Source organism: Taurulus bubalis (assembly GCF_910589615.1).
Source record: "Taurulus bubalis genome assembly, chromosome: 2".
NCBI classification, from domain to species: domain Eukaryota; kingdom Metazoa; phylum Chordata; class Actinopteri; order Perciformes; family Cottidae; genus Taurulus; species Taurulus bubalis.
The window spans coordinates 43,834,649-43,859,981 of record NC_136590.1 but is presented as its reverse complement, the minus strand read 5'-3'; the positions used below and the strand labels follow the sequence as shown (position 1 = coordinate 43,859,981).

Sequence of the window (25,333 nt, the reverse complement as noted above, 5' to 3'; positions counted from 1 at the left end):
TCAGGCATCTCTAAAAGTTATTTTTGCTCCCTTTTTTCTTTTTGTGCTGATCTGATCTGTGATCCGATCCGTGACTCTGATCCGCGATACAATCCGATATTTAGTTTTATGATCTGTTGCACTGCTCGTGTTCAGCCATCCATTCTCCCCGCGGCTCTCGGCATCCATCCTCAGACAACTCTGAAGTCGACGCCGTTTCATCCCCTTACCCTACATCTCTTCAATCCATGACCCCATCCCTTCATCCCACAACTCTTATCCCTTCCTCAACCACCTTTCCCTCCCGAAGACCATCCCTCTCTTCAACATTTGAAATCCTTATCGTTATTCCCAGAAAGTGTGAATCAGGAAGCACTTGTTCTTCACATGTTTTGTGCATGTACGTGTGTCAGCAATGGGGAGTAAGTCCGCCAGAGACTTTCATTATTTCAATGTGCCTGTTATTTCATCCAGCTCTTTATTTCTATGTAACGGGGCCTGTCGTTGTGGTGAATACTTTTGTAGGTAAACCATGCAGAGAGATGAGCCGATTTTCTTCTATAAAAGAAGTTACTGCCAGCTCAAATCCTAGATTAGTGGCTTGTATTTGTGGATTGATGTTGGGATATTGAAGCTGTCTCTTTGAAACAGACTAGAAATCACTACTCCACCAATTTTGATGAATATTGGAACTTGCAATCAAACGGGCGAGCGTCTTCTATTCCCCATCTAAAATGACACAATACATGTGAGGCTATTTCATTCTCCGGTGTGGGCGGCACGTTGTGAAATCATGAAATGTTGTTTTTCTAAGGATCATTTCTTCTGTATTTTCCAGTGAGAAGCACCTGCACGTATGCATTTTCTTGTCCAAGTGATAACTGCATCACCAGCAGGCATCGCTGGCGAATAGCATGCCGTTCATGTCCGCTGTAAAACACTGTGAATGACACTCATCAGGAAAGTAATGACAAGTCGCTGACAACATCTGTCTGCGCTGCTGTGGTTCTGTCAATCACGCGACACTGACAATTTTTCAAACGATTAGCCTTCAGATCTCACAATTTACTTGTCAAGACTCCAAACTGCAAAGACAATTTTATTTGTGAAAAAATAGAAGTGAAGCCAGTTCTGTAGGAAAAAAACATATTCAAACCCTCATCCTGCCAACACAGGTCCCTGCAGACCCCAACGTTATAGTCATATTTTTTCTTCTTTATTTTGTCATTCCATTTTCATGGCTTCAATTTGGTCTTGATGACTTCATATCATTGTTGTAATTAGTGCTTTTTAGATGATCATTCCAAATGCCGATGTATTGGGGTACCAGCCAAAAGCACCCACTTGCCAAAAGCACCCACTTTAAAGTGTAAATAGATGGATAAGAACAGATAGATGAAACATTTACCATTGGTCCTAATTAAAAGTTACAGCACACTATCAAACAACGTCGGTCATTCTGAAGGAAACAGCAGATACAGGTTGCCCCATGTGCTCTGTATATTTTAATTTGACATCATATGTAGATTAACTGTAACTTTCCTAAAAATAATAGTAATCGCTTGCTTTTTCCCTCACAGATTACATTAATTATAAATCTAATAATGGTTTGAGATATTGTTTTTTACATTTAGTTATATGGTCGTCTTACAGTAGTGTCTTCTTCAGTCCTTGTATGTTAAGAGAGTAGGTAGGATGAGGTTTAACAAATGAAATATGTCTTGATGTGATTATCACAGCATCCCATCCTTGCATAGTGTGTTGAAGGCTAACATGCTAACATGTTTATGCCTATCAGGTTTACCATGTTAACCATCTTAGTTTAGCTCAGGCTTATGGGAATCTCAATAGTTTTGCAGGATGTTGGTCGTCGTGAAGATACAATAGAAATGTTGACCTGATGATGGCGCGATCATGTTATTTCAACATCATTCTGGCAACATTATGCTATCATTATTTTGATTATTACGCTATTGTGCTACGCACAGACATGATGTCTGAGATGCATGATTGAAAGAAGAACATGCATCCCATTAACGCGGAGATCATGGTTATCACATCGGTGTTGGTTCTTTCTGTTTCTAGGCCACTTTGCACTGGAACATTGCACATAGCAATAGCACTCAGTCACAGCAGCTCTAAAAGACGGCGCACATTACAGCCATGTGTCAAAGTCGGTTGAGAGGGAGAGGCACAGCGTGACATCTGAGAGTGTACATTCACAAGCTATCCACTTTAATGAGTCTTAATGGGTCGAAGGGATCCATATCGCATTGTCCCCAGAATAAACTGTTTTCCCCCAACCATACATCTTCTAATCCTTCTGGTGGCCAGCGGCCAGAGATTCAGTGGACACTGCTGAATAATGTATATATATATATACCCACTGAGTCTCTCAGTGCACAACATAAAGGTGAGACTTAAACTGACATTAAGTAAAGGACCGCAGAGCTCCTATCTGTATTGGGGGATTTATTAGCATTTGTACTGTAGAGGCTTCAGAGGCCTTCATTAAACAGTGTCTGCACACAAGAATCCTATTAAACGGTGACAGGGAATCTGACAATAACTACGTTTAGGTTGTGTTAGCAAACTCCAGGCTCAAATTAGGCTGTGCAATTGTTTCAGGATTTCCATATTTCTTCCATGTTTGCCAATTCTCTCTCGTCGCTTGTCATTCTCACGGCGAAAGGTGAGGTGTGTCTGCATCATCAGCTGCCACAGTGCATTTGCTCGTGCTCCCGACACCGTGCCGGTGTGAACATGTTCCGTGAAGGCAGTTATATTGCAGATTTGAGACTTCCTATAAAGGCCGTTTAACTCGGGGAGAAGACGGCTCTCCTTTGTGCTGTACTACTGACAGACACAAACACTATCCTCTGAGGCAACAGTCCATTATCGCTAGTGGCAAACATGAAAAGCAAACGGTGAGGAGCCAGTCAGGAAAATGCCACTCTGCAAGAAAAGAGAATTTCTTCAGCTGCCCAAACATCTCCGCAAAGTTGCTCTTTTCATTTGTGCAACTCCGACAAATGTCACAAGATAACCCATTATCTTCCCTGCTGACAATAACACTTATACACAAACATAAAGGCATCATACCGGGTTCCTGGGATGATGCGTATTACTTGATGATTGGTGATTCTGTTGCTTCATGAGCTCAGGGTAGTGAGGAGGACTTCTTTTCTTTCTGCTACTGGGGCAATTTCAAACCGCATGACAACCTATTGACACATCTCCGATGATTCTCATCTTGTAAAAATACAATAAAACACTAGCCGTGTCTATTGTTCCACTTCCTCTTCCTTACTTTGTGAACCAAATCTGAGCTTGTAGGGTTCCAGCATTAAAATGGCATTACGTTAAGTAGCTTGCAGCCTTTATTGGAGCACCTTGATTGCTCGCAGCAGCTTGCATTGGAGAGAAATATGACAATATTTTACGGGGTAATATAAGCTTTTAAGTGCTAAACTGGTGTCAAATTCTATGTATATGGAAAACACAACTTGAACTGAGACCTCGGAGGGATGCTACGAAGTATGAAGTCAGTGTAAATGGGACCATCTGGCTGGTGAGTCATTAACGTTGTCCCTTTCCTCTTCAATGTGATTACAATCCCCACTTCAAACAAACGGGATGTTGGGGAGCAATCATGATATTCAGAGTAAATATTGGGGAACCAATAAAGGCTGTGGACGGCTGAGGAGGTGGAGTGCCGCTGGGCTGTGCGAGGCCGATCTAGATTACAGGGTGGAGGAGAGGAACATCTGGGCTGTGAGCATTCATGTCATGTCGGAGGCTGAGCATCTGATCCTATAGAGAAGCGGCGCATGACTCACACCGCCGAATGCTCGGTAGGAAGCGCCGCGCCGACACAATTAGAACACAGAACACACACATGCGTGCGCTCACACACTGAGCAGCTTGGCTCTCCTTCAGGCTGCGAGGTTGCCAGCGCCACAGAGCAGACCCGAGCAGCTGTGGCCTCCAGCCAAATCATGGTCGATTGAAACCGGGTCCTGTCAGGCCACAGGTTGAGCAGTTTCAACCCCTGCAATCCACCAAGTTGAAAAGAAAACAAGGCCTCGCACAATAGATTAAAGCCGGGAATTATTCATCATAAATCCTCTCGTGGCTATGTTAACACGAAAGCTACAGATTCATATCCCGCTGTAGGTAAACGGCTGCTCTGCACGTAGGCGAGTATTCATGTGCGGCAAGTGTTTGATGTGTGTAATGTGTGGGAACACCGACATCAGGCCGCCTGCGTAGGAGGCCGGCTCAGTCACCTTAACACCCAGGTAATGCTGTTGCAGATTTGCTATTTGTTTTCATGAAATGTCTGAATTACCTCTGACAGTGTGAAAAGAAATGATTTATGAAAAGAAAATGTGCCTTACAGGGGTAACCACGTCGAGGTATGGACTGTATAGATAGATGGCATAATGATGCAGAAAAAAATAACATATTAGGATCGCTAAAGACTCATCCTAGCATTGGTTCTGTATCTTCCAATTACAGCTGCACTCATATTTCTAGCACCCAATAGTAACCAAAGACAGTGTTTCCTGTGCTCAGTAATCCTGTAACCATTCCTCTTCTACCTGCATAATCAACACCTTCTCCATTCTGCACATTTGCATAAAACACTGCGTCAAGAGCAAGAAAAATCCAATATAGAGAAATAACCTCGTGGTTTACCTCTTGGGGAACGATGCTTCCATAGGATGTTGGCCTCAGGTCGCCCGACCGCCAGGCACATGAGATTGACGTTGCTGCCCTCGTTCACCGTGACGTCCTTCGATATGTTGGTGATCCTGGCGGGGACTGAGGGGAGAAAGAAAATCATGATTGATGCCTTTAGCTTAATTAACGGCACGTGAGCAAAGAGCCTCGCCGCTCCACGTGATCGGAGCGGCGATGAGGTTAAAAATAACCTCCGGGGTTGGGGGACTCAATTAGCATGAAATTAGCTGACAAATCTGACAATTCTCTGGCTCGCCGCGGTGTCGTACGTGATTGATTTTCTCCGTCGCGTATCTCTGCCACGCTGCTCATTAGACGGGCGTCAGACGGATTCGGAGCGAGACCGAATTCCATCTCTCTGACTGACCGGCGTGATGCGAGTGAGCCTCAGTGTGTTGGGGTCCGGGTTCTTGGTTAAGTGTACCCTGTGAGATTGGAGTTATCCTTCTTCACTTGTAATTCAACTTGAACTCTCAGATCATTAGTGCAACGGACCAGACAGGCTGAGGGAAATGCATGAATCCTCTTGTGTAGTTTAGGAGAGTGACGCTTGAACATGATTGATCCTTGTGGCTCAGACATGGGCACAGCAATAATATGTATGGATTAATATAAATAACTGTGTTTAGCACATAGAGAGCTGCAGGCATGACATATGTATGTAGTCCAACAGGGAGTTAGCATCACACCGGTTCCCTCCACAAAAAGCCAATGAGGTTGTTACATCGGTTTTGGGATTATTGCATAAAAAAATAATTCACCAAAAAGCTCACGTTAGGCTATAAGCAAACTACAACCACGATCACATGACTTCACGTCGCTACTATGTGTCCCATTGACTTTGACTTGTATTGGCATGCATTGCTCAGTTGGTTCACCAAACAAACGCCAGCTAATAATGTACTGTTCACATATTTAAAAACCAATGTCACATAACTCAATAGCCCATGTATGATTTAGAGTTAAACACGTGAAGGCCGGTTCCACACACTATTCTTACACACCACGTTTAGTATTAGCCACAGCAGCGTCATAGCTATGTTTCACTTTTAGAAGAAAGAAATGAGCTGTGCAGTCCCTCCTTTGGGTAATTACTTGTAACTGATGCTCCATTTCTCTTCCGACATTTACATATTAAAGATGCAACCATTCACAAAACTGGATTACACAACCAGGACTGATGGCGATTTATGAGAAGGACAATTACAAGCAACAGTCCAGCCATTAATATTAGTGTAATGCCTTTAATGCTGGCTGGCTATATTCACCCTTCATCCCCACAAATGAATCTGTCCAATAAACACAATGAATGTCTCTATACTCATAACACACACACACATATACTGTACACAGTGTGAGAACACCGAACTGTACACTGGTTTGGGGTTTGAGCAAAACCTTTGATTTGGAGCCTGGTTTATTTTCAAATGTGGGTAAAGTCAAAATAAAGAATACGGAAAAATAATAAAAGGAAATATTGTCCTAACATCTGTGTGGCCGAGGCAACATCCCAAATCCATGAGGCTGCTCCTTAGATTTATTTTGTTCTGAATATAGTTGAAGGAATACATTTAATTCTTCTCATATTTTTCAGGAGGCAAGAATTAATTTGTGCTGGCCCACTCACATAAAAATAAAAGTGTCCGGTGTATGGCCGCTCAATACACATAACACACGTGTGTGCTCTCCTCTCCTACTGAACACATCATGTACACTGAGAGAGACGTACTCTGTGATGGAGACTACATTCAATAATTATTCATAATAATAATAATTAAACACACTTTTCTTTCAAAAGAAACTCAGAGTGCCACAGAACCAATATACAGTAAAACAAATAAAAACATAGTTAAAACACAGTTAAAGCAACCCCTAATTTAAAAAAAAAAACAGAATCAACACAAGGTAAAAAATGCCTTTCTGAATAAAAAGTTTTTTTAGTCCAGTCCTAAAAGAGTTAGTATAGATCAGTGCAGTCCTTAAGTCATGTGGCCAGCCACTGGTGTTTTATTTATTATTTATTTATTGAACCAGTTTGCTCCATCTGTCAGTCTTAGAATAAGTAGACCAACATTTTATTGAATACAGTATGTTCTATAAAATCTTCAGAGAAGTGAATATAACATTGATATTGAATTATAAATTGGAGAAAATAATCAAGTATAACACTGGCTCTGTCTGGTAATTAGTCCTTACAATATGATACAATGAGGTCTGGCTTTACAATGTGAACATAAGCCTATAGCTATGGCTGCATAGCGCCTGGATATTATGCCATTATTCATTTTATCAGCTCCATCAGGCCCATTCAAACTGGCTCCCCCTCATTTCCTTTTATACATTTTCAAATTTGAATATGTTTCGCTACATCCTCTCATTGAAGTAAACACTGACAGGCTTTGCCTAACTTGTCGGCCCCGACATAACTTCCCTAGTGAGCACATAAAGGGTCGCCCACCGGACACAAAAAGACTCAGAACATTTTTGGGAGAGTTTTTAATAATGTTATAATGCTATATTTTAGAAGAGCACGAAAAAATGCATTTTTCGTATTTATTTTATTAAGGTGAATATTTTAATTAAAAAAGAAATGTGGTTATCTTTGCTTGACTTGAGGATAAACATGATCATTGCTGGCCCCAGGAAGGCAGCGGGCTCTAAACGTTCCAGGTTCGGCTTTGTTTTCTCACCTTTTTCTACATGAACAATCTAAAGGACGTTTCCAGGAAGAAGACACAAAAGGGCACTGCTACTTTTAAGGCAAAAATGGTGAAAGTTGGCAAAAGTTCCTCACTTTGGCAAAGTGCAGGTGTGGAAACAAAATACGCTGCATCCCAGTTAATGGGCACAGAGGTGTTTACCTGTATCGTTAACCTGAAAATGTTTCTCATGGCGTACGGCGTAGCATCTGTCCAGCATTTATAATACAATCAGATGAGTCTGGACCAGTATAAAGGATGACTCAATACGGATATGCAGAGTAAAGACAATCATGGCCAGCGCTCTTGATCATTATGCAAAAGAAAAATAGGAAATTAAGTGTTTTGCAGATACAAAAATAAAATGCTGAGAGAACCATCCAAAAAGGGAATATGTTTCTTGTCCAAGTCTATTTTAACTTTGTCATTTTCTTTTTTTGTGTCATCCACGATCAACAAAGTCAAATCAGTATGTTGAAAATGGCTTTTCAACTTGTTCCTGATAACTGCAGCACCTAGACTAAAGAGATGTCTTAATCTGCCATCCTCACTTATCATAAGCCAATTTATCTTCATATTGTTCTTTCAACAAATTGTGGCCCGGTCCTTAATAGTTGTTGTTGAACAAGAACATCATTGTTCTCTGAACAAAGCATGGTCTGAAGACCAGTTTGTGTGCCAAATATAAAAATATACCAAACCACAAAAGGGTTTTTAAAGCTCCTACAATGCATCCAATGCAACCAACTGGAACCTGAATTCTGCGGCTGTATGTTGACTTGAAGCTGCTAATGTAAAGTTAGTGGCTAACAGCTGTTGTGTAGAACTGAGCGGGGGATTCCAACAGCAATGTTGTATCACATATAAGTATTATGCCCATATGCTGTTGTATATCAGACATGGTTTGCACCACTGAGATCGTGGATATCAGAGCCGTCTGGGCCCGGACAAAAAGAGCAAAGAGCTGGCGAGATACACACAGACTTCATGTACTATATATATATATATATATGTATATCACTTTGGAGAGGCAGCATTCAGGTACAAATCAACTCAATCTTTTAGGACCATAACAGCCAAAAGATCCACGAATGCCAATTACAAACTGCTTTGAACGCGATAACAGGAGTAGTGTTGTGCACGTACAAAGTCAAACCATCCCCTCATGTGTTCCATGAACGGGGGCTGTAGCTGTGAAGAGCTCCATTAGATTTCCTGCCAAACCTGCTGGCAAAATGTAATGAAGAGGCTTCAGCAACCGTCTTCTGTTTACAGCAATTAGACCAACGCCACAGAGCTAATGTGGTAATGATTCATCGAGGGTAAAATGCTACACGTGGCGCCTTTAAGAGGCTGTGCATGGGCGCAGCAGGCGGCGCCTCCTCAGACACACTGACCTCCGGCGGAGACGAGAGAACCAGCGTCTGTGTGCGGAGCGGGGGAAGGGTCCTCCGGCTTCACAAAGCCACTGGCCAGGTGATTAAAAACACAGCTCCCCTGGTGGATGTGACCTGCGGCCCGGAGGCCCCGGGACACGTCACTCTTCATGTACTGGCACCGCCAAGGTGTCGCTGCCAGTAATTAATTAGACAAATGGAATCAAGAGGCTTCCCAAAGAGGAAAAGGACGCTTTCTCTGGGCGTTTATTTAACACCAGCTTGACTGATGCGATTGTATGTCTTTGAAATCATATTTATATTTGTATCTTTTTTCTTATGCCAGCTGTCATTTTGCGGGTAAATGTACTTCATTCCTAGGGATAAAGCAGTTGCATTATACATGTATTGCAATGTATTCTCAAATTCTTCCAACCACTCAAAGCTCGTTCACACTACATGTAATCATTCACCCATTCATACACTGATGGGAGGGGCTAAGGTTCCTCCTGCCTATCAGGAGTATCTAACATTCACACACCGTCGGCACAGCTGCGGGAGAAATTTGGGGTTAAGTGTCTCGCCCATGGACATGGACGAGCAGAGCCGGGGATCGAACCCCCGATCCTCTGTTACTCAACCTCAGGTTACATCAACGCTTCAAACCAGGTCCTGCCCTTAAAAAACAGGAAATAAAAGTACACTCTAGTCTAGAACATGAAAAAAGCATGAAAAAGCATGAAAGAATAAATGTTATATCATTTATATTTTCATATTTCAAGGTTTTCACCAGCCGTGACTCTGTTTCCCTGGTGACCCTGAGGGTTTTCTAATACCTGGAACCATTATTATCCCAACAAGTTCTCATGCAATGGAAACGTCGTTCACTGCTCCAGTTATTAGGACAAGACCAACCCAGTAACCAGATATTTCTAGTTCAGCTCAGAAGCCTTTGGTTCGGCTACGAGCCAGAAATAAAAAAACGTTACGCGAGCAGGATTCAAAGACGATAAGATTGCAAATACTGCCCTCATTTTTATGAATACGATATTCAAATTATTATTATCATTTAATGTAGCCAGTGCATACATTTAGAACGCTGAACAATTTCACTGAAAACTACTTGCTGAGGAAATAATGGACACTCTGCAGCCAATCAGAATAGAGTATCCACCCAGACCACCATGGCAGCCCTGTATTAATTTTACAGCATGTGCTATTATACACATAATACATAGCTCTGGGATGATGGGTGCTATTTCATATCAGTTTATCTCTTAATTGTCGGTGGGAAAGTGGCCTGGTTGATTTTCTGGAAGCTTACAATATTCAGTTGGCTAACTGCTCTTCTTTCATCACGCTCCCATTGTTCCCACTGTTCCCACTGTCACCCCGGTGGTGTAGTCACAAAGCAATACATTTCCCTACACACATCGTTCAAATTAAAGAAGTGATTTTACAACAACATTAATAACAGTATTCAGCAGAGCAGCGTGCATCATCGTGGTCAAAATACATCTCAAATAAAACGCGATTTCAGATATGAATATACATGTGACGCTGAAGGAATAAAAGCAGCTTTTCTTAAGATTGTAGGATGAGCCTGAACCTTTGCCACCTCCCATCATCAAAGCCTCTGCTCCTGTGCCCACATTCACCAGATCTATAATAGATTCTAACTCTTCTTTCATAACTAATTACTATGCAACTCAAACATCAAAGGAATCACTGTCAAGCGAGTTCTCCAATGTGCCGCCTCATCTCAGGAAACAACAGACGTCCGTGACAGATATCTCGGTAACATTCAGTGTTCTTGTCAGTGGTTATAGTTAATTCAGAGGCACAGCCACCTCCAAGAGAAGGAAACAAGAAAGGAATCCAAATGCTCCCGTTTGGAAAAGTGTGATAAAGCACATAGCGGGTGGTGGGGGGTTGTTTTGTGGAGGTGAAAGTAAACTAGGTTAGTTCTCCCACTGGCTGGGAGAAGGCACAAACGGTGACACCTGCCTTCAAAACTTCCAAGCGTTCTCGGTTCAAAGGCAGCTTTTCATATGGGACCCGTCGCATCTTGTGCTTCAAGATCCGGTCCAAAGGAACGACAGCGGCACTGAAGTGAAACCAAATGGAGGAGCGCGATGCACTGCGTAAATATATTACCTTGTGATCCGCGTGAGTAAAGCACCTCATGCTGGCGGAGATAGCTGGCTCTTTAATTCCTTGTATTTACAACTCCAGACTTTCAGCCATGTGTTCATTTTATTGATGAACTGACTGGTTAGTAGCAGGGCTGGGCTATCGCACCGTTTTCCAGTGTTTCATGGCTAATGCGTTTTAAAGCTGCGAGTATATATTGTGGAGATCTATGTTTTCTCTTCAACAACCAGCTGATTTTAAACTGACCATAAAAAGGCCATCGATTTCACATTCCAGTTACATAGTTTAGTGCTGCAGGAATGACGAATGAGTCAGCACTTCCGGTTGTAGTGTGTTTTTGGTTAGATGTCTGAAATAAGCTCTCTGTTTAACGCAAAATTAAGAGATTTTAACATTTTGTTTTGATTTAAAATAAGTCAGTAAATACCCGTTTGGTGGATTTAGAAGTTTTCATGTCTTAAAAAGTCCTCCTTTAGCTCAGTGGCGTTGACATGAAGTCATGTGACCGTAGTGTAGTTGGTTCGTTGAGCTCGTTAGCTTTTTACTTTTGCCGATTGAATTTAAGCATCAACAATCATAAAGTAGATTTGTGAAGATTATCTAACTGAAGAAGACCTGTTAGTAGCATGCTCGTGTTTATGTTTATGATGGGTTCAGATATTTTTAAATCCATAATACAATATTTTATTTCTATATCATTTTAATTGCGTGTTTTTATGAAGACAAATAATAATTAAGTCTATAGCTCACTATACCAAAGGAAAAGTATAATATTTAGATTGAAATAATTTTTGGAAGGGAAAAAAAATTGTCCAGCTGTTATAATCAAACAACAAAGAGATCTGTTTCTGCCAATATGGATCATCATTGATCAACAATTAGTATCGACGGTTAAAAAACGTCATCTCTTAAAGCTGTATTCATACCTTTTCTCTTTTGTGCTGATCTGATCTAAGATCCGATTGGTGACTCTGACCCGTAATTCGATCCGAAACTTGAGTTTCATGATCCATTGCACCATTGGACAGACTAGTCGTTTTCTCTGTATTCCCATCTATTTTGATGTTACTAACCCTTTACTGCTCATGTAGAGTTGTAGAGTTTCTAGATAAATATCCTAATTCAAAAACAGTGATAAGAGACTTCTCTCAGAGTCCCACAGAGCGTAACACCTTTTCCAAAGCGGCCTGCGGTCAGTGACAGTGGACCAGACCAACTCTGTTGTGCATTCTCCTCACAAGCTAACATATTTACTTGAAGACTATATTCTTCAGCATCAGCACACAGTTTTGTAGTCACAAAGTTACTCACAGTAGGGCGACCCCCCTGCACAGCACTGTTTTACTCTCACATAGTCCACAGCCTTTAATACCAGATCAAGTATGAGCAAGTATGCTGATCTGATATCACATCATCATTTATCAGCTCATTCACGCTACGCAGGAACAACACCAACACGGGCCACTCACTACCTGATCCCTGCATCTTATCCCTTATCTCATCACTACTGCACATGTGCAAACTACAACTACACGCCTGTGGTTAAGCACTCTTGTGCGCCCTATTTTGTCCCTTAGTCAGGATGCCTCCTGGACGCCTCCCATTAGAGGTTTTCCAGGCACGTCCAACTGGTAGGAGACCCCGGGGAAGACCGAGGACACGCTGGAGGGATTATATCTCCCGGCTGGCCTTGGAGCGCCTCGGGATCCCCCAGAATGAGCTGGAAAGTGTTGCGGGTGAGAGGGAAGCCTGGGTCGGCCTGCTGAACCTGCTGCCACCGCGACCCGACCCCGGATAAGCGGCTGATAATGGATGGATGGAATGGATGGATAATGCGACATTGGGGTCGGGTAGTGTATAGCATGCCGTGGACTTACATTTATGTTTCGGCATGGCTGCAGATGTCATGTGCTGCTGTAAACGATGCACCTAGTGGAGGCGGCAAGGTGCTCAGTGTTGCCAGATTGGAAATGGCGAAGTATCGTACCAAAGGCTCAAAATGGTCGTGTTTGGAGGATCATTATCGTGCATCTGGCAACACTGAGATCTGGCGACCAATGACAGTTCTCTCTACAGTCAGAGCTTGAGGGAGATACCATTTCCAAGACTTGTAAGGGCGTAATGACTCGTTTGTGAAAGACCCAGAGAAACACAAATATCCAACGAGGCAAAATCCCGGACGTTTTTGGAATCCCTGCCGGACGCTTTTTTTAGGTCTCGAAAAGAGGACATGTCCGGGAAAAAGAGGACGTCTGGTCACCCTAAGTTAATACTTGTCAAGTAGTGTCAGAAGAGTTTAAGCAGATCTCTTGCTAGCTGGTTATAGTTTGATAAATAGCGGTACAGTAACGAGGAATGTGTGTGTTTGATTGTGGGCTGCACTGTCATGGTTGCTTGTGCATCACAAAAGACTGCCTCCATCAGGAGATACATATGTTGTGGGAAGTCAAAGTCAGATTAGATGCACGTCAGGTGATCAAACATGTCTGAGAACAAAAGTATTGGTGTTGTCTTGTTGTTTGACAAACTAAAAGCTTTGATGCCACATGAATCTGATTAACAGGCACAAAAGGTGCTATACGTCTGGGACAACGGGGGAAAATGTGTTTGGCGGTGAGGATGCATGAAAATAAATGTGGATATTCCCAATTGGTATGTTTGTCAATCTGAGATCTAATGTTAGACTTCAAAATGCCATGCAGAAACCAATCGTATCTTGTCACCAGTGACAAGTAAAAGTTATATCAGGTTGATTTCACATGAGGAGTGAATCTCACACACCATGGCTTATATTCACAACAGACCCAGTCAGCCTACACATTCAATGAGGAGCGATGTAATGAGAATGTGCGCTTTAGAAATGGAAAGAGGCAGAGTAACCGCTATCGAGATACAATGTAGTCTTCCCTTCCATCCTATAGTCTCCTCCACTCTGCATCCTTGTCTGCTGCCTTTTCATGCCTGTAGTCATTTTTTCCACACAGCAGATTTGGAAAGTTTGGCCCAAATTAAAATGCAATGCATCAGACAGTGCTTCAACAAGGTATCTGGCAGAGCATTTTAAATATATTCTGCAGTTTCTTCAAGCAGGAGGAGGCACGGCGCAGCAACAGCAATTCAATCAAAACCGCTTTGTTTTCAATCTTTGTTCGGTCTTAACCACACCCTTGACACTTGCATCAGCAGTCTGAACGGATAATCCTGGTGCCACAAACTGAAGTACGTGCTGGAGGTTGAGTCCGTCGGAAAGGTGTATTCCCCGATCTGACCTTGTGCACCTTCAATGTACAATATCTGCATGGCTATACTATATCATTATATAGTGGCCAAATAAGACCATTTTATTGAGTATACCATAGCCACTGGACCATTTTAATGGCTGGGTAAAACTGGACAATGTCAACATAATTATGTAGTGTAATTTATTTAGGTTTTTCAGACTAAAAATAGCTTTGTGGTAATGAAATATACAATCCATTAGTGAACAACTTTGGCTTGGATAACAGCAGACTAATGTCCCATGACTCCTACGACAGCTCTGGACAACACAATGTCTTACATAAAAAATCAGAGAACGCTTCAGTTTTTCCCAAATCACTCGTACAAGCCACTCAACAACAAATGTGTTTTGGACCAGTGTTTCTCAAAGGAGGTCCTTCATTATGGCCATGTTTCCCAAACTGATGATGATGCCTAATCCACAGATTCCGGAAGAAATTCAAGTGCTTTTGCACAAACCTCAACTAATTGCCTTTCTTGCCTTCCCAACAGCAAACAAGACTTCAGTGAACCAAATGGAGAAATCCACGTCCCTCCCAACTTTAAAGAAGTAGAGGTTTCTTGGAACAAGACAAAAAGGTCCACAGGCCATCCCCCCTTGTTAGGTGTTTGATATGATCAGAGTGTAAGGTGATGCCCTTGTTTTGTTCACTTCCTGTTCGTCTGAGCCTCGGAGCAAAAAGGGCACCAGATAGACCTGCTCATAATCCCCCATGAGGAGGATGCCACTGACAGGTCACAGGCGAAGGAAGACCGGGATCTTACAAACATCCAACCCAACGAGACTCTAAAAGAACCTCAGTGTATTCCCAAGATGTATTCAACGTCTCAGGTTTAAGCCTCATGCAAGGGATGGGTCTGGATTCACTGATGAGCTGTTTGCTCTTCACAAAGGTCATGCAAATGATCCTTCATGTAATCCAAGCCCCTTATATTAAAAATGCATTTGTTTCAGGCTGTAATAGGAGCTTTTACTCTTGGCATGCTAAGTACAACTCTGGGCCCACACATGCGATAAATCAATGGGATGGGAATAGGACATATCATGCAATAATACGTTTACATTCTAGGCTGTACAACCACATATTTACAGTCAGTGTAATTCATATAATGGATCAACATCCCGAGCAGCCAGAAATAAGAATTTGTAAATGCCAGGGTCTTAATGCTAAGCCCTTTATGGATAGAAAGTGTCAGATTCTGGCCCGAGCAAGCGTTCTCCTTGATGGCCTCAGGCAGACTTGAGGCAGTAATGTGTGATGTGTCAAAACAGGCTAATGTGGCTCCAAGCTTCAGCTTATGACTCCATTCAATTTCAAAACCGGTGCCACTTGTGCATGCGCAGATATACAGTCATGACTCTTCCACATCTGTGTGCATCTTAAGTGTATTTCTGTGAATAATCTTCTGATTTTACAGTAACTTTTCTTCAGACAAAAAGGAAAAGAAAGGAAAGCTTTTGATGCTGACAGGAAGTCCCAAGACAATTTGAATCTGGTAAATGTTTGCAGCACCAAGACTCCAGTTTGAGTAGTGTAAAAATAAACCTGCAATTTCATGGAAATCTGGCAAATATTATTCAGTGTTTGGAGACCAACAGCCTTTTGATCTGTGTCCACATGCATGTGGGCGATGGGCATGATCAACTTTGTTTCAATCCATTTATTCATTTTGCAAGACGGACAATACGCGTTATCTGCGTTATCCATCTTGCTTATATCGATGCATAATTATATCACGATGCGTAATAACAATTAGCATAACGCATATATATATATATATATATATATATATATATATATATATATATATATATATATATATATCAATCTGTGAGAATTCATAATTGCTGGTAATATAAAATGTATATATTTCTGTAATGTATTATAATCAGTTAATAATGGATTATAAATTACATTATTTGCATAAATACATGTTCACTTTACATAAGGTAAACAATGACCAGTGAGAGAATTGCAAATACAGCAGAAGCTGATAATAACACATACTTTTAAATGCTATATAATGTGTTATGATTATTTTCATGAAGCATTTTATTAAAAAAGTGCTTCTAACTATAATAATATACTAGTCAAAGCAAACTGTATGACAATATATACATTATAGACATGTGTGTCATATAAAGTGTTACCCTGCAGTCCTTTGGTAAGATGTTAATGAGTTCAGATATGTATTACATTTGATTTTAAATATACGTAAAGATCGTTCCTGTACTTTGCCTTGGATCTGGCTCACATCCTGTTGGCGGCTCCCCGCTGCAGTAAGAGCATCACTGACTTCACAGCAGGGGAAGACTAGTTCCTCCCTGGTTGGCTTGATCTGATGATCTGCACCGTGGTACTGCCTTTACTCAGCATCCACAGACACCTCCGTACTCGCCTTTGAGGATTTTAGTCCAACAGAAGTTTCTGTCTGATGTGGACTGTTGATATTTAATCAGTATGCTCGTGCTCAGACAAGTTCAAACGGGGCAGCCGTTGCTCAATCCATGGGGACTTGGCTTGGAGGGGGTCGTCGGTTCAATCCCCGTATGGAACTGATGCAAAATGATGACTGACAGCTGGAGAGCTGCCAGTTTGAGAGTTGCCTTTGAGCAAGGCTCCAAACCCCCAAACGATAGGGGGCCTCACCACGGGCAGTTCACTCGCTCTGACAGACATCTGCCATGAATGCATTAAGGTCCTGTCTGTGTGTGTGTGTGTGTGTGTGTGTGTGTGTGTGTCTGTGTGTCTGTATGTCTGTATGTGTGAGTGTGTCTGCCTGTGTCTGCGTGTGTCTGTGTGTATGCGTCCACGTGTGCGTCTGCGAGTGGGTCTGTGTGTGTATGTGTGTGGGTCTGTGTGTGTGTGTATGCGTCCACATGTGCGTCTGCGAGTGGGTCTGTGTGTGTTTGCCTGTGTCTGTGCATGTGTTTTCCTGTGTGTGAGTGTGTATGCCTGTGTCTATCTGTGTCTGTGCATGTGTGTGTGCCTGTGTCTGTGCGTGTGTTTTCCTGTGTGTGAGTGTGTATGCCTGTGTCTATCTGTGTCTGTGCATGTGTGTGTGCCTGTGTCTGTGCGTGTGTCTGTGCGTGTGTGTCTTTGTGTCTGTGTGTGTGTGTCTGTGCGTGTGTGCGCGTGCGTGCGTGTGCCTGTGGGTGCATGTGTGTCTGTGCATGTGTGTGTCTGCGTGTGTGCCTGTGCGTGCGTGTGCGCGTGTGTGTGTGTGTGTGCGTGCGTGTCTGTGCATTTGTGTGCGTGTGTCTGTGTGTGTCTGTGTGTGTCTGCGTGTGTGCGTGTGTCTGTGCGTGTGTGTCTATGCGTGTGCGTGTGCGTGTGTCTGTGCGTGCGTGTCTGTGCATGTGTGTGCGTGTGTCTGTGCGTGTTTGCGTGTGTCTGTGCGTGTGCACGTGTGTCTGTGCGTGCGTGCGTGTGTGCCTGTGCTTGCGTGTTTGGGTGCAAGTACGTGTCTGTGCATGTGTGTGAGTGTGTGTCTGTGCGTCTGGGCGTGCGCGTGTGTGTCTGTGTCTGTCTGTGTGTGCGTCCTTGTGTGTGTGTAATTGGGAAAAACAACACCACAGTGGCAAAAAAAAATCTCACCTCAATCTACATCATCTTCTTCAAAAAGTGATCACAATTGCATTTCGTGTGGTTTGAATGCAAGACACAGGAGCAGCTAGTTATGAAGCAACGAAGGTGGAGCCAACAATCCCCACAGGAATCCTCTCAGTCATGTGCTTTTTTAGTTTAGCTCTTTCCACATCGAACACATGAGGTTTACTGAATTACCCACACAAGGCAAAATAAACATGCTTTAGAAGTGATGTTGCTTCTTAGATGGAAAGAGCCAAAATCACAAAAGACAGCGGCTCCTGGCAGGACACAGCGCCTTGAGAGTCCTTTGATCGGCACAAACATGGCCACGAGGCGGCTTTGCCAGTTTTAAATATAACTGATTGGTGGATATCCCAGTTTTTCAACCGAACATTCTCAAACGCTCTCTTGACACTCTGGTTAGCCGTTAAGTGAGGTTTTAGACTAGCACTTATTTTGTCTCAAATGGGGCTGCAACTGATGGAGGGCGACTGCGGCTCAGTAGTAGAGCAGAATCTTCCTTCAATCAGAGGATCGGCGGTTCGATCCCCGGCTCCGCTAGCCCATGTCGATGTCTCCTCGGCCAAGACACTTAACCCCAAATTGCTCCCACAGGCGGCTCCTGTGGTGTATGAATGGTAGCTACTCCTGATGGACAGGTGGCATGGTAGCTCCTCCCATCAGGTTGTGAATGAGTGATGATGACAAGTAGAGGTAAAGAGCTTTGAGTGGTTGGTATACAAGTACAGTCCATTTAACTAACAATTATTTTACAGTTAATCTGACAGTTATTTTCTCAAATAATCAATATATTAGTCCAGACAGTGTCATAAATTAGTAAACAAAATGCCCATATATGGAATAACTCATCAATAACAAATCATTAATTTAATCTAGCTCGTAGACAGTTACCCAGATCGTTTAAAGAGGATCGGATTGAACAATGACAATTTACATTATTGTTTGGATTCCTTTGATCGGTGGACACTTTCAGACTAAAGGAATATAAATAATCTATCATAATAATGGTCATATATTCAGACTTCATGAACGCTTCATAGGGAGGGAGTCACCACTTGTTTTGCTTATCATTAGTGCTGCACGGAATAGTTTGAAGCGTTAATTCGTCATTCATAACGTTGACATTCAAATTATTATTATTAATTTACCAAAACATTGAGTGCATTAGTCCATCTTCTCTCACGCACATTTAGCAAGCTGAGTCAAAATGAATTGTAAATAGATGGATGTAATCATTTCTGAAATACATTAAAAAAAATTAATCAAACACAAATGTAAAGTTTAAATTCCTTTTCGTGGCTTTGTGATTTTAAAAGACATCAATGCCACTGTGGTCTGCAGCTTGCGGCACACAACTCCATAACTTACATCTTTATAATCACAATAACTCAAAATCCCATTCTCCATTTTTCTTTAGGGTGACGACATCATAAAATATAAGGACACACATTAAAAGCTTAATTTAAAAACCTAAATAGAAGCTTAAAAACATGACAATTGGCACATCCTTATTTAACATGCCGGTGGATCTGAATTTGTTTTAATAATTAAGCATTCGTGTTTTCTGTAAAACGAACTGAACGAGTGAATTGGGGAGAATCTAACCAGTCTAATTGTCTCTCAGCTGTTAATTGAGTTTTACCGTAATTCATTATCAAAATAGTTGGAGATTAATTTTCAACTGATTGATTAATTAAGCGATGGTTTCAGCACTACGACATATTGCAGCGGTAATTAGTGAAGTTATGGGGTCCATGTTGCTGATGAACTCTCATTAGCCAGTATAATGTGGGAAAAGGCTTGTGTGTCTAAACAGGAAGCATTCCAGACAAATATTTCAATGGATTGTCACACACACTTCTATCTCCATCTATTTGAATCAAAGGGCAGAGACAACACAACAGCTTGTGTTGAGGCACATCACTGCAACCCAAAGGGTCTTTTTAGGGTTAAGTCAGTTTGTGGAATACGATGATGTGACTACTGGGACTTGAGCACTACTAAAACACTTTCAGCAACTTTGCATAACCACAACCTTGAAATGTATATCCACAGACAGCATGGATGATGAAGTTGACATTCTATATACTGCATGAGCTAGCTCACAATTCTAAAGTTTGTTTTAATAAGTGCACTATATGTGCTGATGGTTGTATATTTTTCAGAGAAAAAAGTATTCTGGATGTCACATTGTGCGCCTACGTTGCTCAATGTCTGCTGTTGCCTGCAGGAGTGCTGCATCTGTCATGACTCGGGCAACCACTTCTTAGAAGTCAGTACGAAATGTACACTAACCATTGTACACTGCATGGCTATATCGTGGCCAAGGGATGTAAGGACATGTTACAGCTCTGCAAATACTGTTACTTCATACTATTGCAGAGCAATAACAACCTTCAGCTAAATTACTTCCTTGTCTTTCTATTGACTGGCCGTCAGTGCATTCACACCACCTCCTTTCCAACTCATAGTTTCACATTTTGGGAAACGTATTTACCGTAAAAGTCGGGTTACAAGCCGTTCCTACCTCCGGTCAGTGTCCCGCTGCAGCAAGCTAGGAGCAGCGCTAGCTAGTGCAGCTACTAGCTCCCTGTTCCTGCTGCTAGCTTCCCGCTGCTGCTGCTACTGGCCGCTGCTGCTGCTACTACCCGAGTCCCCTCAGCCCAAGTCGGGTGTAGAGTCGGGGAGCTAGCGGGGAGCTGGCGGAAGTTAGCGGAAGTTAGCGTGGAACTAGCTTGAGCGCCAGCTGGCTACAGCGGGGAGCAAATGAGGACAATGACCGAAGGTAGTAGCGCCGTACAACCCGACTTTTACGGAATTTGCTTTGTTGTTGAGATGAGATGATTGATGTCACTTCCATTAGACATGTCTAATGTTCTGCAAGGATTGTTTCTAGAAACTAATATTCCTGCCTATCTAATGACAGAATAATCTGTTTTGGTACATGCTTTGGAAGATATTCATTATCATAGCATTAAAGAAGTCCCCCAAAATGAAGCTTGTAAAGGAAATTGCTGTTTCACAGCGACAACCGAAAGACTCGCCAACTGGCCTGATGTTCCAAATTGGAACAGATGACTTCTCAGAGGTAGATAAACAACAGAACCTAATCAGTGCATGTCCTTATACTTAGGGTTCAGTTAAATAAGGAAGCTTCACTCCTTGCTACATTCTCTTCAAAAGATAAGATGTGGGTTGAGCCCCTGCAATGGACTGGCTTCCTGTCCAGAGGGCTGTATGGTTAAGCCGCTTCACGCCTAAAAAACAGTGGATAATCTCCTTAGCGATGGGTTGCGTCAGCTCAAACAGAGCTTACTTTTAAGACTGAACTGACTGACTACCCGGAAGATGAGCGTATCATTGTGCAGCTCTGACTCTTTCATCTAATAAAACCACCTTGGTAAAATCAGGTGGAGTGATTAGAAAGCCAACATATCCCCAAATTAGGCCCCATGGTAATACAAACCGCAGGATGCGATGTAAAAGTGTCTCAGAGCAAATCATTAATAATACAAACAGTGCGGTTGCATATAAAACATCAAATAATGTATCTGAATGAAAGCCAAGGAGACTGTTTTAACATCTCTGCATGCACTCATCATGTGCACAAAATGAAAACAGTGCAAATGGCCAACCAGCTCGGTAGGTGAGAAATTGAAAGTGAAATCCGAACCAGCCCCAGGAAAGAAGGAGCACTTTTTAAATGTGTTACACAAGCAAGGCTTAAAGGCCCTACTCTCCAATTTCAGTTATCCTAATGTTGTGGAATATTTCAAATGCCTCATTACTTGCATTTTGCAAGAAAAGGAGAAGCCTCTCTCTACTCTGTAATGAGCTCTGAAGCTTATTAGCCCAGCGTGCATTGAACTGAAAGGAACGATGCTTTCTCTGTTCTTCTTCCTTTTATGGCGGAGAAAGGCTCGAGCCCCGAGCCCCGATCAGAAAAACACAGAGCCACATCATTACACTTGACGAAACTAAAGAGGATAATCCTGCAGTCCGTCTCGGGCATTTTATAATTGAATTGAATTGCCCTTGCCTTCCAACATATCACGGTGCACGGGCATTCTGTTCAGGAGATGCCATATATTGTCAAAGTCAACCCCAAATGGATGCCTTAAAACGGACATATGATTAAAAGGGTTTCCCGCTGGAACAAATGCAGAGGCTCCCCACGGCCTGGACCCATGTTGGCAATGTGTTGCGGCGCTGTTGATAAGGCTAAAGTGATTAACACGGTCTCCATTCACCACCTCCTTCGTCCTGACTTGCAGTGCAAGCCATATACAGTATTCGTTTTTATCAAAAGTACAATAACTTTTTGGACCTTTAAAATCATAACTGTCCAACATCTAGAAAAATACATCTTAATAAAAAAAAATGTCTTTATTCAAAAAGGATGACACATTCCTCAAGCAAGCAGTTTCTTTAAGCACTGTACCATCAGTTCATCCTGTGGATTCTGATGAGGATTCCAGGCATTATGACACTAAAACGCATTAACCTGAACAACCAGTAAACTGTACGTGGCATGCATCATACTTTACATTGCAAGCCCTCAGTTTTTAGATGTGGATTGTTTCTCTTTCGTGTTTTCTTTTGGTACTGATCAGGATGTCACATGAAATACACCTCCAACTGAAGCTTTTGTGAAACACATGGCAAACTGTTCCAACTATGTACTGATTTACACATAAAGCAGATGGGTTGGGAATAGACGCCGCTCCATTCATCTTAATTATACAGGTCAGTTTATTGCAAAGAAACTGCATGGCAAGGCTCAAAATCTGTCAACATGGACCACAGTTGCCTTCATTTATGACCAGTATATGTCCATATTAATAATGGTCGTGATAGGTTAAGCATATATACATTTTAGAGTAACTTCTGACTTCAGGATCTGGATCAGCATAACCCCATGTTAAATAACTAAAGGTGTTCGGTTGTGAGTGTTACTGTGTGCATCCGTGACTGAGTGAGTGTGCAACTCTGTGTCTGTCCACGGCTAATCTTGCATTATGTTGCAGCAAGCTGCACAATATTGTGGGTGGCGAGTTATGGCTGCATGATGAAGGACATCTTGTGTTTGCAGTGACTCTCAGAACCTTTTCTAGCCTGTATTTGTTCTTCCTGCGTAGTCCCCATTCACTACTTTGAACCGGCCCCCGGCCAGTAGGGGCCGTTAGTGATAACACAGCTGAGTGCATCTATGACCCCGAGCTGCTAGTCTTCAGGGGGCGGAAACAGTTTGCACACTGTTATTGTTTTGAATGGTGTGTTCTCATAACTACCGTACACAGACTACGGTCAAACTCAGAGTAGCTTTTATGTTTGGTGTGAACACAGCAGAAGAGTCAGCCAGACTTTACTTTATTGTTCAGCTTGTGGGGAAAACACGGTTCCATTTTATTATTACTTTTTTCCAATTTAAATTGAGCTCTTCAATATTATTTTTAGAAGTATTTCAATTCCATTCAGTGAGGCATTTCCCTGAAGTGTTTACAGTTTGAGGTATGATGTTAGACGTCTAGGTCACAAGGACTCCAAAGATCTGCAGCAGCAGTACACGCCACACCACAAACACAAAGATAACTTTGCACTTCATTACATAACATGTAGTCACTGTCACAGGTTTGGTTTTTTGTTTTCACTGGACCCCAGTGCATTTCTAATTCCTGTATGTCATTAGGTATGCAAGGTTATTTGGTTTGATGGCACAGAGAGGAACTGTTCACACTCTGTTCCATTCTGTCAACATGCTGCTGATGGGGCCCTTCCATGAATGTCATGAATAAATTACATGTACACCAATCAATAACCAATATTAGCATCACTTCTTCCATAATTGTCTGTCCTCCAGCGCATAGAAAGTTTGTCCAGGTATTGTTTTTTAATGACATACATTCAAAACTTTCCTGTTTGTTGTAACAGTGGAGACACGAGATAGTAGCTGGCACCAAAACTTTCGGGTTCATAAAACTTAATGTAATGGCGAGCTTCAGGTGACAAGCCATCTAAAAAATGTTTTTAGCTTCTCTATGAAATCAATAATGCACAGCGTGTACAGTATCTGCATTGTTCTTACCCGTTAAAACCAAGCTGCATGTTCTCAACTAATCAAATGCAAGGGTTTTCCAACTGGTTTATTACTGGGATTCCGCCTAGGGGAATTTGGTGGAGCTCGCAAGGCTGTCTACTGTCAGATATCCCAAGTGTTTAAACCATGCAGAGATGCCTTCCTGCTGTCTCAGTGTGGTACATGCAAAGCTACCTTTGCATTTTGCATTTCCCGTGAAAGTAGCAGTTGACAGTGCTAAGGCTGATGACACACTTTCCCCTACAACTAAAGCATCAAAAGGTTCTGAGCCCAACAAAGTCCACCTTCAACCAAAGGGATTCTTCCCTGTAAGCTGATGAAACCCAGACCAGTGCTGTCTTCCTTCAAAGGGATTTCATAGACCTATCATGCGTTAAGCATGAGCCCAAGGAACATAATGGACACTGGCAAAGAGGGGCCGCTACAGTCAGTGAGTAGGCTGTATACCGTCAGCCCCACAGCTTCCTTTTAACCTACACTGTAAGAAACGCACTGTGGAATTAATAGTTATTAACTGGGAGCCATTGACAAAGAACTTGCTGTAAAAGAAAACACACTATATAACTACATAACTACAGTAGATTATTACCGTAAAAGTCGGGTTACAAGCCGCTACTACCTTCGGTCAGAGTCCCCGTTAGCTCCCCGCTGTAGCCAGCTAGCGCTCCTGCTAGCGTTGCTGCTAGCTTGCTACAGCGGGGACCCACCGGACATTGGAGTGGCTTGTAACCCGACTTTTACGGTAGTTACTGTAATTTTTTACAGTGCTTTTTTGGGTACAATGATTTTTTTACAGTAGTTTCTTGGTTACTGTGATTTCCCATAGCACTTTTTGTGTTACTGTGTTTTTATACAGTACAATATTTATTACTGTGATTTTTTACAGTAAAGCTTTGACTACTATACTATTTTAATTAATGCACAGTATTTTACTGGGAAATAGTTTACAGTAGGTTACTGCTCCCAAACACAGTGAATTACTGTGGATTTCACAGGTGTTTTTTACAGTGTAGTGATACGATCTGTGCTGTTAGGATCAGACCGTGTGGGGACATTAGACCCAACGTCGGAATTATGAGCCCAGTCCGATCCTGTTCACAACAACAATGGGCATACTAGAAATTAAGTGGTTTTTTTTTAGCAGAATTCCAAACGTGGTTTTCTGCAAACCAATGCAGAATACTGCTGGTCTTCTGCATCAAAGCAGAGCAACCCAGACTGTGTGAGATGAGAGGAGAAGTGTCAGATCCCATTCAAAAAGAAAAATAAGCAGATTAGATATGCATACATGCACTACTTCTATTAAACTAATGATGAGGCTGGTTTACTTCATATTCCTGTATGTCATTAGATATGCAAGTATCAAGAAGATGAGAAGGGAGAGAAGTG

The 25,333-nt window shown here is 42.2% G+C and overlaps 1 protein-coding gene across 1 annotated transcript in view; it reads right to left on the bottom strand.

Annotated features, from left to right (window-relative positions):
- Positions 1-25,333, bottom strand: part of opcml (opioid binding protein/cell adhesion molecule-like) — a gene marked incomplete at both ends in the record, with an annotated part of 152,358 nt that overhangs the window by 37,369 nt on the left and 89,656 nt on the right. The window contains one exon of the mRNA XM_079235457.1: positions 4,681-4,806. Within this exon, the coding sequence (XP_079091583.1) occupies positions 4,681-4,806 (126 nt within the window). The remainder of the gene's footprint in view (positions 1-4,680; positions 4,807-25,333) is intronic.